Genomic DNA, 14,551 nt, shown 5'->3' with positions numbered 1-14,551 from the left:
GAGGAAAGACCTTGCCTCTTGATATCAGCATGGATTTCTTCAGGCTTCTTCTTCGTTCTTTGTATCTCTCTGATGCCTTATGATAATGTGGTATTTCTTTGGCCATTTGGCTGTCTCAGCAATGGCTGTAATGGCTTGGAAAGTAATTACATACAGTCTTCTCTCACTAGGCCCAAATCATTGGGTCACACAGCTATTCAGCTTTGTGCAGACTCTTCCTTAATTTGTTTTAGTTGCTACTGGAAAACTATAGTTTAGAAAACATGCCAATCACTTTACTCCGGTAGGTTTTTGAAAAATTCATATTTATGTTATATTGAATTTTGTCAACTGTATTGACTATAGCTCAAATACCATAAGTTACCATCGTGTAACCAAATTTGTCTTCCTACGTGTTTAATAAGTAATGTTTCCATAATGGTTCTTCAAGGCTGCACAAGAAAAGGAAGAACTTCAGCATGTTGGTGATGAGCTGGATGCCAAAATCCACAAGGCTGAAAAAGAAATTCATGCTCTGGAGAACACGCTGCAGGTCATTAATGACTGTAACAGCTCCTACCGGAAATCATTGAATAAAGTTACTGAATCAAGTAAGTCAGCTTGTACAGATGTGATAATGCAGCCACAGATTGCATTAGTCAAATCCAGAAAATAACCAATAGCTGTCAGGGCAGACATCAGAAATTTTGCAGCCCCTTACACAGCTTTAGGCCTGGGCCCCCACGGGCCTGACCATCAACATTCCTCAGGGTCCTCCCAATTTTATTTTAACACTCTAACAACCTAATATATGAAAATGAGAAATGTATTCCAAGTCATCAGTGCACCTACTGACCTCTATAGAAGACCCACCAACACCTACCAACCTCTATGTAAGACCCCCCCATATCTACAAATCTCTGTATAAGACCACCAAATACCTACCAACTTCTATATAATATCCCATGACACCTACCAATCTCTTTATAAGACCCCCTGACACCTACCTACCTCTATATTAGACCCCCTGACACCCACTTACCTCTATATAAAGACCTCCAAACACCTGCCTACCTCTATGAGACCCCCTGACACCAGAGAATATTGCTGTCAGTTGGAGGATCCTTTGAGGGAGATCATTGTGATGAGGACAAACCACCTTATAAAAGCTCTGTCACTTCAGAGGAGCCTCCATCCCCCATATCATCACAAAGGAGCCTCTATTTCCTCATAGACAGCCTCCCTCACCTTAGGCGCAGCCTCCACCCCTTATTGTACCTTCAGAGGGAGCCTCCATCTCCTCACACTCAGGGTCCTTTCACACTGGCATTCCGTTTGTTTCGTCAGTTCAGTCATGTTTTTTCAAATGTTTTCAGTTTACATCAGTTTTTCACATCCACTTAACCACTTGAGTCCCAGAGACATTTTATTTTTAATTTTTTAACATTCTTGGTTTACCTGATTAAACATTTTAGGCCTGAAGATTACATAATACCCCAAACATTATATATTTTCTGAAAGCAGACACCCTAGAGAATACATTTGTGGTAGTTCCAATTTTATATGTCACTTGATATTAGTGCAATGCTTATTAAAATGCAAGATTTCAGAAAACAATACCCTAAAGTTAATTTTAGGGCAGAGAAACACAATAATTTATCCAATTTTTTGGTAAAATATAAAAGATAAAGTTACACAGAGTAAATAGCTACCCAACATGTCAAGCATTAAAATTGTGTACACCCATGAAACAGCAAAAAAAATCAATACCCTATATTTTTATATTTCTCATAGATGATGCTTTAAAAGCCCCTAAAGGTCATCAGTTTAGCATTACCCATGAGATCTGATGCTAAAATGATTGATCTCATACTGGCGTGCACGGTGATGTGTAACATGTGTAGCACAACTGCCATTTTTTTTGTCCCCTATGTGATGGCATATACCTTACAGATCCTCTTTGTGGGGGGGGGCAGTGTGTGCAAAAGGGGGCAGGAGAGGAGCAGTATATACAGTGAGCGAGCAGTGTATAAAGATAGGCTCCCTCACTTGCCGGCGCTAAATGTGATTTCCGGTTTTCAAATGTAATTGACGGCTTTTTTTTTTTATTCTTTACTTTACAGCTTCAAGAAGGAGCTGTCAAGGAGTCACCCTGTCCCTTTGTTTACTTCAGTGGCTGGCCCGAATGACAGCTCCTTCTCAGAGCTATAAAGAGAAGGGAAACAAAAAGCCGTCGATTACATAGAAAACGGACAATCACATTTAGCGTCAGCAAAGTGAGGAAGCCTGTCTATATACACTGCTCCTCTCCTCTCTTGCCTTTCTCTGAACCCCCCCACCTCAACCTGAAGTACACACAGCCCCCCCAACCCCCCGCCAAATGGCCAGTCTGCCCCTGGTTGGGGCCTGGGTCCCCTACATGTTTATTGGTTGTCCCCCCCCTGATGGCAGCCCTGACAGCAGTGTAGGGTAAGGGTCTACCCAACTGGATATAATTTTAGACACACTTCATAACTGTTGGTAAAGTTTGTTGATCTGACGGTTTAATTCTGAAGGATTATCTGTGTGTGGCCATCTTGTCAATGTACCCCTGCCATTAACAAGACTTCAGGATAATTAGAGCAGACTATTTTATAACAAATTTGGAAGAGGTGCTTTAGAAAACTGTTGAAAACACACAACTCACAATTAACATAGCAACTGGAGACTGGATAGCAATCTGATATACTGTATTGATTGCAAAGCTGGATCACCCCCAATGCAAACTACACAGGAGCCTAGAGCCATGTGTTTGTCCAGGGCCTTAGTTACATCTAGAGTTTGGCCAAATCTGGCAGGCAGCTGTCATTCCTGGGCCAATTAGCTGTGGAAAGGGACATTTCCCACCCAGCCGCTGCATGTGCAGAAAGGGAAGGGGTGGGGGGGAGTTGATGGTCCTGACATCATTGACCTAATATGACCACATGGCCATATTTGGTCAATGACATTGACCTTGTATGACCATGTTAGGTAAATGATCTCATGAGTATCCCCACCTCTTTGTGTACATGCAGATGAAGGGCAGGTAATCCCCTACCCGCAGTTCATTAGCCTGCCACTGACAGGTGATGTCCGGGTTTGGCCAAACATGGTCAAGCTTGTCTCCATAAAACCCCATCAAAGCTGTGCACCTACCTGTCACTGCACAAGGGAGGATACACTTGTAGGTAGTTGGTGTCTGATTGGGCAGGCCATGCCAACACAGGCACAAATACTGCCCCCCCCCCCCCACAAAATGTTTACTGTGGAATCATAACTCTACAGTGTGTTTCCTTGCTCTAAGGTGATGAGTATGAAGAAAAAATTCAGCTAGAAGAACAAAAGAAAGCATCAGAGGAAAAATATAGGTACAAGCGAAGGCAAATCAAGGAGCTGCAGGAAGATATGCAGGTAAGAAGTCCTAATCATAAGAATGAAGTATTAGAAAGACCTTGAAGAAATTTACACCAGCATTCAGAATGTTAAAATATCTTGTATGAAAAATAAGTAGGCAGATACAGAACATTAATTTCACATATTTGAACACATTATGGGGCTCTTGTAGAAAGGCAGTGCGCACAGTACAGGATCCAATGGCAGTTTTCTTTCATTGTTCTCATTGTTCTATAGGTGAACTCCAGGCAGATATAATGGCACAAATGAAAGCAGCTCTCTATTCATCAATACATCCTTTTTAAATGGAAGCAGTGTAAGTGTATTAGAAACTGCAAAAAGTGAGAGAGCCCTCTTCTTTTTCTGATCTCCAGCATCATCGAGCCCCCTTCCTACCCACCCGTACTGTGACTGGTCTGGCCTTTTTATTCTTAGGATTTCAGTTCTATCAATCAGAGGCTTAGAATCACGTGTGAGCATTGATTCTAGGGTGATCTGCATATAATTGCTGCCTGCTTAGGAATGTCCACTCCTCCTCAGACCTCTGCCAAGACTTTTTGATATTTGCATAACTCCCACTTACAAGACAACCCACTGATTGTATGAGGGCTCTTGACAGGAGTACTGAGATGGGTACTGTGATGTTCTCAGAAAACTATGTACAGCAACTGGCTGACCCTACCACCAGACATAATATGCCTGCATTTCATAGAGAAGCACAGAGAGCCAGTGATTATGACCCTAGGTCTATAAAAGGTATGTAATGAAAAGTTTTTTTTTTTTTTTATAAATTAATTTGCATATTGATTGGGGGGAAGGGACAGACAAGGCAAAATATAAACAGATTAAACTTCACCTTTTAACTGCAGAAAAAAGAATCAGATCTTCTGCCCTGCCAGTCAGGGTTGTGTGATGCGTCAGAGCTGTGTAATACAAAAACAGCTCCCATATATGCATTTCATCTATATATTTGGCTGTTTTCCTGGAGTGCAGCTTTAACTGATGAAACCTGAAATGTAGTTACAATTGGTTAGCATTCTATGCATATTATGGGTTTCTCCACTGCATCATTAAAATGAGCTTCATGTTACATACCCAATATTATCAATATGGGGAATATTTTCTACAAAGAACAGATGATCTAAAAGAATGCCCATTTAAATCACACATTGTGTTTATTGTTACTGTTTATGCAACTAGAGTTGCTAATCACTTGCAGACCAGAGCAATTTTTGCTAAGCTATAGACCTGTAATATCAAACCTATATTGTCAAAGTGATGCTTAGATTTTAAAGCAGTAAAAAACTTAAAAGCAAACATTTATTATATTGCAGCTTATCAATTTTTACATGTGGTGGATGCATTAGCTTTCCGTGGAGGGGACATGTGCACTGATCATCAGGGCACTGATGATCAGTGTGCCCTGATGATCAGTGTGGCCCCAGAAGTGCCACCTATCAGTGTCCATCAGTGCCAGCAGTCAGTGCTCATCAGTGCCAGTGCCACATATCAGTGCCCATCTGAGCTGCCTTTCAATGTCACCCATCAGTGCCAGTCAGTGCCACCTATCAATGCCAATCAGTGCCACCTATCAGTGCCAGTCAGTGTCGCCTATCAGTGTGCATCAGTGCCAGTCAGTGCTGCCTATCAGTGCCGCATATCAGTGTCATGTTTCAGTGCTGCCTTTCATTGCCCATCAGTGATGCCTGTCAATGCCCATCAGTGCAACCTACCAGTGCCTCCTCATCAGGGTCCATCAGTGCAGCCTATCAGTGCCCATCACTGCAGCCTCATTAGCACACATCAGTGAAGGAGAAAAATCACTTATTTACAAAATTGTATAACAAAAACTAAAAAAAAAAACGTTTTTTTTTTTTTTTCAAAATGTTCAGTAGTTTTTGGTTTGTTTTAAGAAAAAAATAAAATTCCAGAGATGAATAAATACCACCAAAACAAAAGTTCTATCTCTCTAAAAATGATAAAAATGTCATATGGGTACAGTGTTGCATGACCGCGCAATTGTCATTCAAAGTGTGACAGCACTGAAAGCTGGAAATTGGCCTGGGCAGGAAGGGGGTATAAGTGCCCTGTAGGCTAGTGGTTAAACAGGCGGTTACAGCACTCACTTAAGCAGGAGATTCTGTCACCAGTTTCTGGTTTAACAACTAAACTTTGGCTGGTTCTGGGAGGTCATGTGTGAGAGACCAACCACACTTGGGTTGGGGGCATTCTAGGACATACTACTTGTGCCTAGACGTGTGGTTCGTTTCCTTCTGAATCCAAATTCGGGCAAATTTTTTGTTATTCGTAAATTTGGATGTATGCAAATTTTCAAATTACAATAGTAACGAATCCAAAATAACAAAACAAAATTTAATCTGGAGTTTGATTTTGAATCAGATTCGAAAATGAAATTTGTATTCAAAAACTCATTAAAAATATAAACATATTGCTAATTTCTTTTAAAGACGGTGTTTATTAGTGTTAGAATATAGCCGTCTTCCGAAATTCAAATTTTGAAAAGAATAGAAAAGGATAACGTGAAATAGAATAGAATATAACATAACAGAATAGAGTAAAATAGAGTAGAAAATAAAGGAATCAAATATAAAAGAATAGAATAGAAAATAAAAAATAGCCTAGAAAAGAATAGAATAAAAAAAATAAAATACTATAATAGAATTGAATAGAAAATAAAAGAATAGAATAGAAAACAGGGGAATAGAACAGAATAGAGTAAAACAGAATAAAAAATAAAAAAAACAGAAAATACAAACAGAATAGAAAAACAATAGAATAGAATATAACCATCTTCTGAAATTTGAATTTCAAATTGAATAAATTCCAATTCAAATGCCGATTCGATACTTTTCAATTCAGTAGAATTTGAATTAAAAAAAACAGTTCAAATTAAAAAACGAATAATCAAAGCAAAACTAAACAAATTCCAAAAAAAATTAAACAAATTTAATGAATTTAACTGAACAAAATAATTTAAAGAACGAATCGAAACTAAATTTTTCTGTTCTGCACATGTCTACTTATGCCATGGAGGCTCAACTGAAGTCATCCATGGTGCATATACTTGGCCGTTGGTCTAGAGCAGTGGTCTACAAACTTTCTAAACAATGGGCCAGTTTATTGTCCTTTTAGAATTTAGGGGAGCTGGACTTTGGCCAGTGTGGTTGGAATTTTTTTTGGCATCAGGGAGAGTAAACATCGCCACATTTGGTATTAGGAGGAGGAATAGTGCCCCACCATTGCTATCATTGGGAGGAATAATATCCCCCTGTTGGTGTCAGTGGGAGAAACTGTGCTCCATGCTATTTTGGCAGCATAGTGTCTCATATCAGTAGGAGGAATAGTGCCCCAAGGGATAGATAAAGGTAAGCAAAGGGCCACAGTTTGGAGACCACTGGTCTAGAGTGTAATAATTTTTTTTAATTGATTTTAATATGATGCGCAAATAAAATAGCTGTCACCAGGGGGTTAATCTCATGCTACTAGTCAGTTAAACATTTATTGTTCACTTAATGCTTTAGTCTTTTATGATTTTGGAGCAGTTTAAACTTCCCAGATAATGTAGGGCAGTCGTGTTTTTCAGGTAGTTATCAGCCTATAGAGCCAGTGAAAACTGAATTTATTAAACTTCAATATTATGATCTTCAAGCATTTTTCATTAGAGGTTTATATCCAACTGTACAGATGTCACTGATGAAATGTCTTCTCAATGCTAAAAGACAAACCATGCTTTGAAAACTATGAAAACACTGTCTATATGATCTCTAAAGGCAGCGTTACTTTATTCCAGATTATGAAAAACACTTTTGATAGCATGATGAAAGAGGAATCATCGTACCAGGAGAAGGTGAATGAAATGCTTCCCAGTATCACACAGCTTAACAAAGAGACCGAGGATCAAAAGATCAAGTTGGAGAGAGTCATGAAACAGGTTAATGTCTGCAGTTGTGCACTGGAAACATGTTTTATGCTCTGTACAAAGTATCGCTGTTATGTCTTATAAGGAGCTTTATTGTTTCAAGTGATTTTATGTTCACAAAAGCACAAAGCTGTGTTTCTTCACCTTCTATGTTCACAGCAGTGAGGCTGTATGGGTTTTATACCTTTATCTTTCCAAGAAAAATGTACAAAATCATCGAGCAGCGGGATCAGTCTATGAAGTCATCAGTGGCTGTTATTGTAACATCTGATACCATTTATATTTCTTAACACAAAGTAGATGATTCACTTTTTTTCAGGACAGAGAACCAACTAGTGTTAAGCTGGCTACATAGGGCACAATCTGATTGTACAATCTCTTTTCAATTTACCAACAATGATGAAGTTCATGGGCCTACCAGACTGGATTAAACTGAATTCATTTTTAGGTAGGCCTTCCCACTATTTGAGATTTTCCAATCAGATTACAGTAGGTATGACCAGTTAAAAGAAGAACTCCGTTAAGCATAACCATGTGTAATTGTCCATTTAGTTGTCATGCTTGGTCTCAGCCACAGTGAACAAAATGGGTGACAGTAATCAAGAGTAGTAAACCTGCAACTATTTGCAAAAGAGCAAAATCCCTTTAACAAATAGTGCTGTTTAAGGTAAAGTAAAATCATTTTAAAGTGGTATTAAACTCTGCCAACATTTGTTTTTAAAAAGTGGGCCCTGCAATGTTATGCCATAATGTGCTAGTATGCACTTACCTACTTTCCTGCCAAATGGAATCCAGGTCTTGGGCACTTCTATCTTCACCTGGTCTTCCTTTTTCGGGTTCCATCTCTTTGTCTACTTGAATAGCTCCCAAGTATGTGCATTGTGCTCCTATTACCGCTGCACTTAGCTAGTGCAATAAATGTGGTCTGAACTGCACATGTGCTGCTTAGATCACATTACCACTTACAGGCAGCATTTATGACAGAAGAGACCACTAGGTCAATACCACTTTAAGTAAATATGTATTTTTACGGTCTTTTAAAAAGAGCATGGAAAAGAGATCAGCTTGATGTACAAAATCTTATGGGTATGTATAAATGTCCTATTAATATTTTACACACACACACGACATAAAAAGTCTACACACCCCTGTTAAAATGTCAGGTTTCTGTGATGAAGAAATGAGAGAACGATAAATCATTTCAGAACTTTTTCCACCTTTTAATGTGACCTATAAACTGTACAAATCAATTGAAAAACAAACTGAAATCTTTTAGGGAGGGGGGAGTAAACATAACAAACTAAAATAATGTGGTTGCCTAAGTGTGCACACCCTCTTATAACTGGGGATGTAGCTGTGTTCAGAATTAAGCAATCACATTCAAAATTATGTTAAATAAGAGTCAGTACATACCTGCCATCATTTAAAGTGCCTCTGATTAACCCCAAATAAAGTTCAGCTGTTCTAGGTCTTTCCTAACATTTTCTTAGTCACATCCTACAGCAAAAGCCATGGTCCGTAGAGAGCTTCCACAACATCAAAGGGATCTCATTGTTAAAAGATATCAGTCAGGAGAAGGGTACAAAAGAATTTCCAAGGCATTAGATATACCATGGAACACAGTGAAGAAAGTCATCAAGTGGACAAAATATGGCGCAACAATGATATTACCAAGAACTGGACGTTCCTCGAAAATTTATAAAAAAAAAAAACTGGTTTGGGAGGCTGCCAAGAGGCCTACAGCAACATTAAAGGATCTGCCAGAATATCTGGAAAGTACTGGATGTGTGGTACATGTGACAGCAATCTCCCGAATTCTTCATATGTCTGGGCTATGGGGTGGAGTGGCAAAACGGAAGCCTTTTCTTACGAAGAAAAACATCCAAGCCCGGATAAATTTTGCAACAACACATCTGAAGTCTCCAGAAAGCATGTGGGAAAATGTGTTCTGGTCTGATGAAACCAAGGTTGAACTTTTTTGGCCATAATTCCAAAAGATATATTTGGCGAAAAACAACACTGCACATCACCAAAAGAACACCATACCCACAGTGAAGCATGGTGGTGGCAGCACCATGCTTTGGGGCTGTTTTTCTTCAGCTGGAACTGGGGCCTTAGTCACGGTAGAGGGAATTATGAACAGTTCCAATTACCAGTCAATATTGGCACAAAACCTTCAGGCTTCTGCTAGAAAGCTGAACATGAAGAGGAACTTCATCTTTCAGCATGACAACAAGCCAAAGCATACATCCAAATCAACAAAGGAATGGCTTTACCAGAAGAAGATTCAAGTTTTGGAATGGCCCAGCTAAAGCCCAGACCTGAATCCGATTGAAAATATGTGGGGTGATCTGAAGAGGGCTGTGCAAAGGAGATGCCCTCGCAATCTGACAGATTTGGAGTGTTTTTGAAAGGAACAGTGGGCAAATATTGCCAAGTCAGGATGTGCCATGCTGATAGACTCATACCGAAAAAGACTGAGTGCTGTAATAAAATCAAAAGGTGCTTCAACAAAGTATTAGCTTAAGGGTGTGCATACTTATGCAACCATATTATTTTAGTTTTTTTATTTTTACTTCACCTAAAATATTTCAGTTTGTTGTACAGTTTATAGGTCACATTAAAAGGTGGAAAAAATTCTGAAATTATTTATCTTTGTCTCATTCTTTTTACATCATAGAAACCTAACATTTTAACAGGGGTGTGTAGCCTTTTTTATACCGTGTGTGTGTATTACATACACACAGTGCCTTGAGACGGTACTCATACCCATTTAAATTTTTCACATTTTGTCATGTTACAACCAAAAACATAAATATATTTTATTGGGATTTTATGTGATAGACCAACACAGACTAGCACATAATTGTAAAGTGGAAGGAAAATGATAAATGGTTTTCAAGGGGTATGAATACTTTTTCAAGGCAGGTATATATACATGGGGCTGCAATATTTGATTAGTATACATGCAGTAAGTGCTTCTGTCTTCCAGGCTTACACAATGATTGTGCTTTATTAATCCTTCTCTGGAAATACCCATGCCAAATTTAGCAGCATCAGCATGCGTTGGTTAACCTGACAATAACTACTGTATATGAGTAGTATGCAAACCTAAATAATCTAAGGAAAAATAAAGTTTTTATGTGGTACACTTGGTCTATATCATAGGCTGACAAATGTGCAAAATGTACAGTTACAGTATTACATGTATGGCACTACAGATGACATTGCATCCCAAAGGTGGCATTGTTCATCTGCAGGCTGAAGGCCTATATCAAAGCCTCTAGGATAGCTGATCACATGAACCAACCTGACTGGTTCCTAATTGTCAGTAGGGACTATACCTTCTAGGGAAGGCCAGAATTGAGAGCCACCAGCTGCAAAGTGTTGGCTGATGCCACTCAAGGAGGCAGCATAATTAACATATCCCCAATGCTTGGCATTATGCTGAAGAACATTAACATCCAGATTGCTGGTGGAGAGGGCCTAAGAGAGCCATTGTGTTCCTCTAGAAGCTAATGTATGCATTTCAAATCAGTAATTTATAGCATGTATCTTTACCAACAATTCCTCTCAATACCCTACAAGTATGCATTTTACAAGTGTCAGTGCCAGATCTGGTATATTATGCTCATACTGATGGAGTAAGTGGATCGCTGTACGTGTTTCTTAGATTGATGTGCATCAGAAGATGTGATAAGCCTATTTACAATGTTATATTAAGAACATAAAGATTATACAGTAGATAGGTTTAATCGTACTGGTTACATGGTATTAGCAACATTGTTGCTAGTGATAAAGACCGTTACGTAGAAATTAAGCAACTCATTACATAGACACAAACACGAAGTTCAGCCTCCACCCACAGGAAGAAAATATGGAAAATAAAAGGAGATATTCAGAGTTGGCAGAAAAAAGGGGATATTCTTTTGGAGATCTAAAAATTATGAAATACCAACCAGATGAGTATTGTATACTCTCTGACATCACTATAATATCTATTAGGATAATTATACATTCTATAATTTTAGCTGTTTAACATATTCTTATTCATTTCAAATATTCTTAATTGCCAATATGCCCATACCAGGGAGCATGGAGAGTGTCTTCCAAGAAGTCGAAATAAGGTTATGCAATTCAATAATTATATATTATCAATATATTCTGTATACTGTACATAATGACTCTATAAATTAGCAAGTATAATAACCAACTGTATAATACCTGTTGTTATAAAAGCTGTTGATGTTAGTTCACATATATGCAGTACTGGTGTGTATCAAGCTGTGGCTTCTGTTCTGCCTCTCCAATCTAAGCACCGCAAATGTGATCTCTATAGCTGATTCAGTTGTGGCGAAAACTTGTGAAGATTTTGATAGATGAACGGTCATATAAGGTCAAAAAAATCATAGTGTGTCTGGTTTCAGCACTATACAGCACATGTGATGAATGCAGAAGAAGGGCAAGACAAACTAAATAGAACATTCCTTAGCTACGGAGTGAGGTAGGGACAAGACTATTAAAGGCAAACAAACAATGCATGTGTAACATGATGCTCCCCATTAAAATCTATTATTTCAAATATCAAACAATTGAGACTCAAGTCCAAACATTGCAAGTGAAAACTCTATTCCAGGAACACCTGAAAGAGAAGAGAGGGAGAACAAAAAGAATAATGAAAACATTAACATACTGTAAAACTTGTAAAGATGTTGCTGGTGTCTGTAAGAAGGCACAGAAGACAGTCCATGAGTCTGAGTCTATCTTCAGAGGCAAAAGCAGCAACATGCACAAGTCCTTCTCGCCTACCTTTTGAATCAAGTTCTTCAGAGGGAAAGGTAGCAATATGGATAAGTCATGTGATAGCTCATGCAACAGAAGACCATTTTTAAAAGCATTCAAAACAGGGAGAATTCAATAGAGAGACTCATCTTTGGCTGCACAGATGTGTTGAGAGTAATGGTATTAGCTATGATTTTTTTGTTAGACTCAGGATCAACCAGTTGAAATGCAGAATCCGTGTGAATTGTGATCGGTCATCATTCAAGAAGACAGGTCAGGATGATCATGAGATGTCTAGAAATGCAGCAGCTGGTACTGCATGGGTTCCGCAATCATCTGGGTTGAGGTCTATAGACACATAGTGCCATTGATTGGAGAACCTTCTGATGCATTCTGCTGACGTACACGTAGATCTGTTTTCTTGGTTGTGTATGTATCCCAACACTATCTTGCTACCTGTGTAAAAGTGAAAAGCAATTTCAACAGCTAACACTGGTGCCCTGCCTTGGAATGGTATTGTCACTTACCTCATAGGAGAATGAAATTACAAGGTCGGCCTCACTTGTGTCACTAGCCCTGACCCCTCTGGAAGTGGAACAGAGGGTGCCGAGGGACCCGGGGAACGACTGCCAGCAGGTCTTCCCTGAAGAGCTTGCAGCTGGAGTCCTGAAGAGACTGGCGAACCACCGGTTCAGGAACGGTAGCGATGTTTCAGAATCCCATCTGGGTTAAAAGGGTACTCCGCTTGCACGACAGGTTCAGGATAAGTGACGTGTGAGATCTCCCAGCTGACTTGAAGGAGGAACAGTTTATGGTGTGCAGAGCTGGTATAGTAGACAGCCAGGCTGGCACTCAGCAGGTCAGGAACCTGGGATCGGAGACCGGAGCAAGGTCATCAACTGGCCGGCAGCGAGATACCAAAATCATGAGCAAGCCGAAGTCGGGAACAGAGCCGGGAACAGGATCTAGCAACAAAGCAGGAGCGGAAACCGAAGTCACGCCCGGAACAAGCCGGGTTAGCAACAAGCGGATCATACAAGAATACAGCAGGATACGGAAACAGCTGGAGACCAGTCAGTACCAAGCAAAGGCAGAAGCATCCTTTAAATAGTCTGGTGCCAATATTCACTGTGCATGTGCTTGTGCGCGATCGTGCATTTATGTGCACGTCAGGTCAGTATTCTGCGGAGATTGCTGTGCACATGTGCATTTCTATTAGCCAGCCGTCTCACAGGAATTCCCTTACAATGCCCCCCCCTTAGTGGCAGCCTTCGGATGCACACTAAAGCCTGCTTTTCAGGATGAAGTTGAAGGTAAGCTTGAACTAACCGTGGCGCATGGACATTAGCAGATGGTTCCCAGGAATTATTTTCTGGACCATAGCCCTTCCATTTGATGAGGAACTGGGTCTGACCACCTCTCTTTCTACAGTCCAGGATGGCCTCTACCTCGTATTCCTCATTACCTTCGATCAGCAATGGAGCAGGAGATTCTGGACCTCAACCCGGAAAGAAATTTGGTACTGTTGGTTTTAATAGAGACCTGGAATACAGGATGAATCTTCATATTCTTTGGTAACGTTAATTCAGATGCCACGGAATTCATCTTTCTTTTAATTGTAAATGGTCCCAGGTACCTCGGACTAAGCTTCTTTGAAGGAAAGCTCAGTTTCAGGTTTGCTGTGGATGGCCAGACCTTATCTCCTGGTTTCAGATTCAAATTCCCTCTTCTGTCAAAAAAATCTTTTATTACTCACCTGGGCTTTTAAAATAGTTTCTCGTAAAAGCTGGCTGTTCCTCTTGAGAAAATCCAGCATTTCTTGTACTACCGGGACAGTGGGTTCCACAGGCATCGATGGAAGGAAGGATGATATCCATAGTTGGCATAGAAGGGAGATTGCTTGGTAACAGAGTGGATGGAATTATTGTGTGCAAATTCCGCCAATGGAAAGAGAGACACTCCATCATCATGCGAATAAGACGTAAAACATCACAAATATTGTTCAAGGGTCTGATTTGTCCTCTCAGTTTGCCTATTCGTTTGTTGATGGTATGCAGAAGAAAAATGAAGTTCGATGTTTAGTGCCTCACACAGAGCCTTCCAGAACTTGGAAGTGGACTGGATTCTTGATCAGAAACGATATTGCTTGGAATGCCATGTAACCTTACAATCTCTTTTAATGAAAGCAGAAGCAGTCTCAGGGGCAAAAGGAGCCCCTCTCAGGGGTATGAAGTGTGCCATCCTCAACAGACTATCAACCACAACAAAGATGGTGGGGAAGCTCCACAATGAAATCCAAAGAAATCATACTCCATGGTTTTTCAGGTACTCCACGTGATTCCAACAGGCCCCAGGTTATGGCTCCTATCAGACTTGTTTTGGAGGCATACAGAGAAAGATCTAACATAGTCTTTACAATCCTTTGTTAAATCTGGCCAC

General features: G+C 39.8%; 1 protein-coding gene across 1 annotated transcript in view; it reads left to right on the top strand.

The window, feature by feature from the left end:
- The window catches only part of CCDC39 (coiled-coil domain 39 molecular ruler complex subunit), a 72,796-nt gene that overhangs the window by 45,586 nt on the left and 12,659 nt on the right, over positions 1 to 14,551 (top strand). The window contains exons 15-17 of the mRNA XM_089675558.1: positions 431 to 590; positions 3,302 to 3,408; positions 7,202 to 7,342. Of these exons, the coding sequence (XP_089531684.1) occupies positions 431 to 590; positions 3,302 to 3,408; positions 7,202 to 7,342 (408 nt within the window). The remainder of the gene's footprint in view (positions 1 to 430; positions 591 to 3,301; positions 3,409 to 7,201; positions 7,343 to 14,551) is intronic.

The sequence above is a fragment of the Staurois parvus genome, unplaced genomic scaffold (assembly GCF_062004578.1).
Source record: "Staurois parvus isolate SC_StPar_1 unplaced genomic scaffold, SC_StPar_1.0 ptg000155l, whole genome shotgun sequence".
Classification (NCBI taxonomy): Eukaryota; Metazoa; Chordata; class Amphibia; order Anura; family Ranidae; genus Staurois; species Staurois parvus.
The sequence above is the reverse complement of the archived record's forward strand: the minus strand, read 5'-3'. Positions and strand labels throughout refer to the sequence as shown.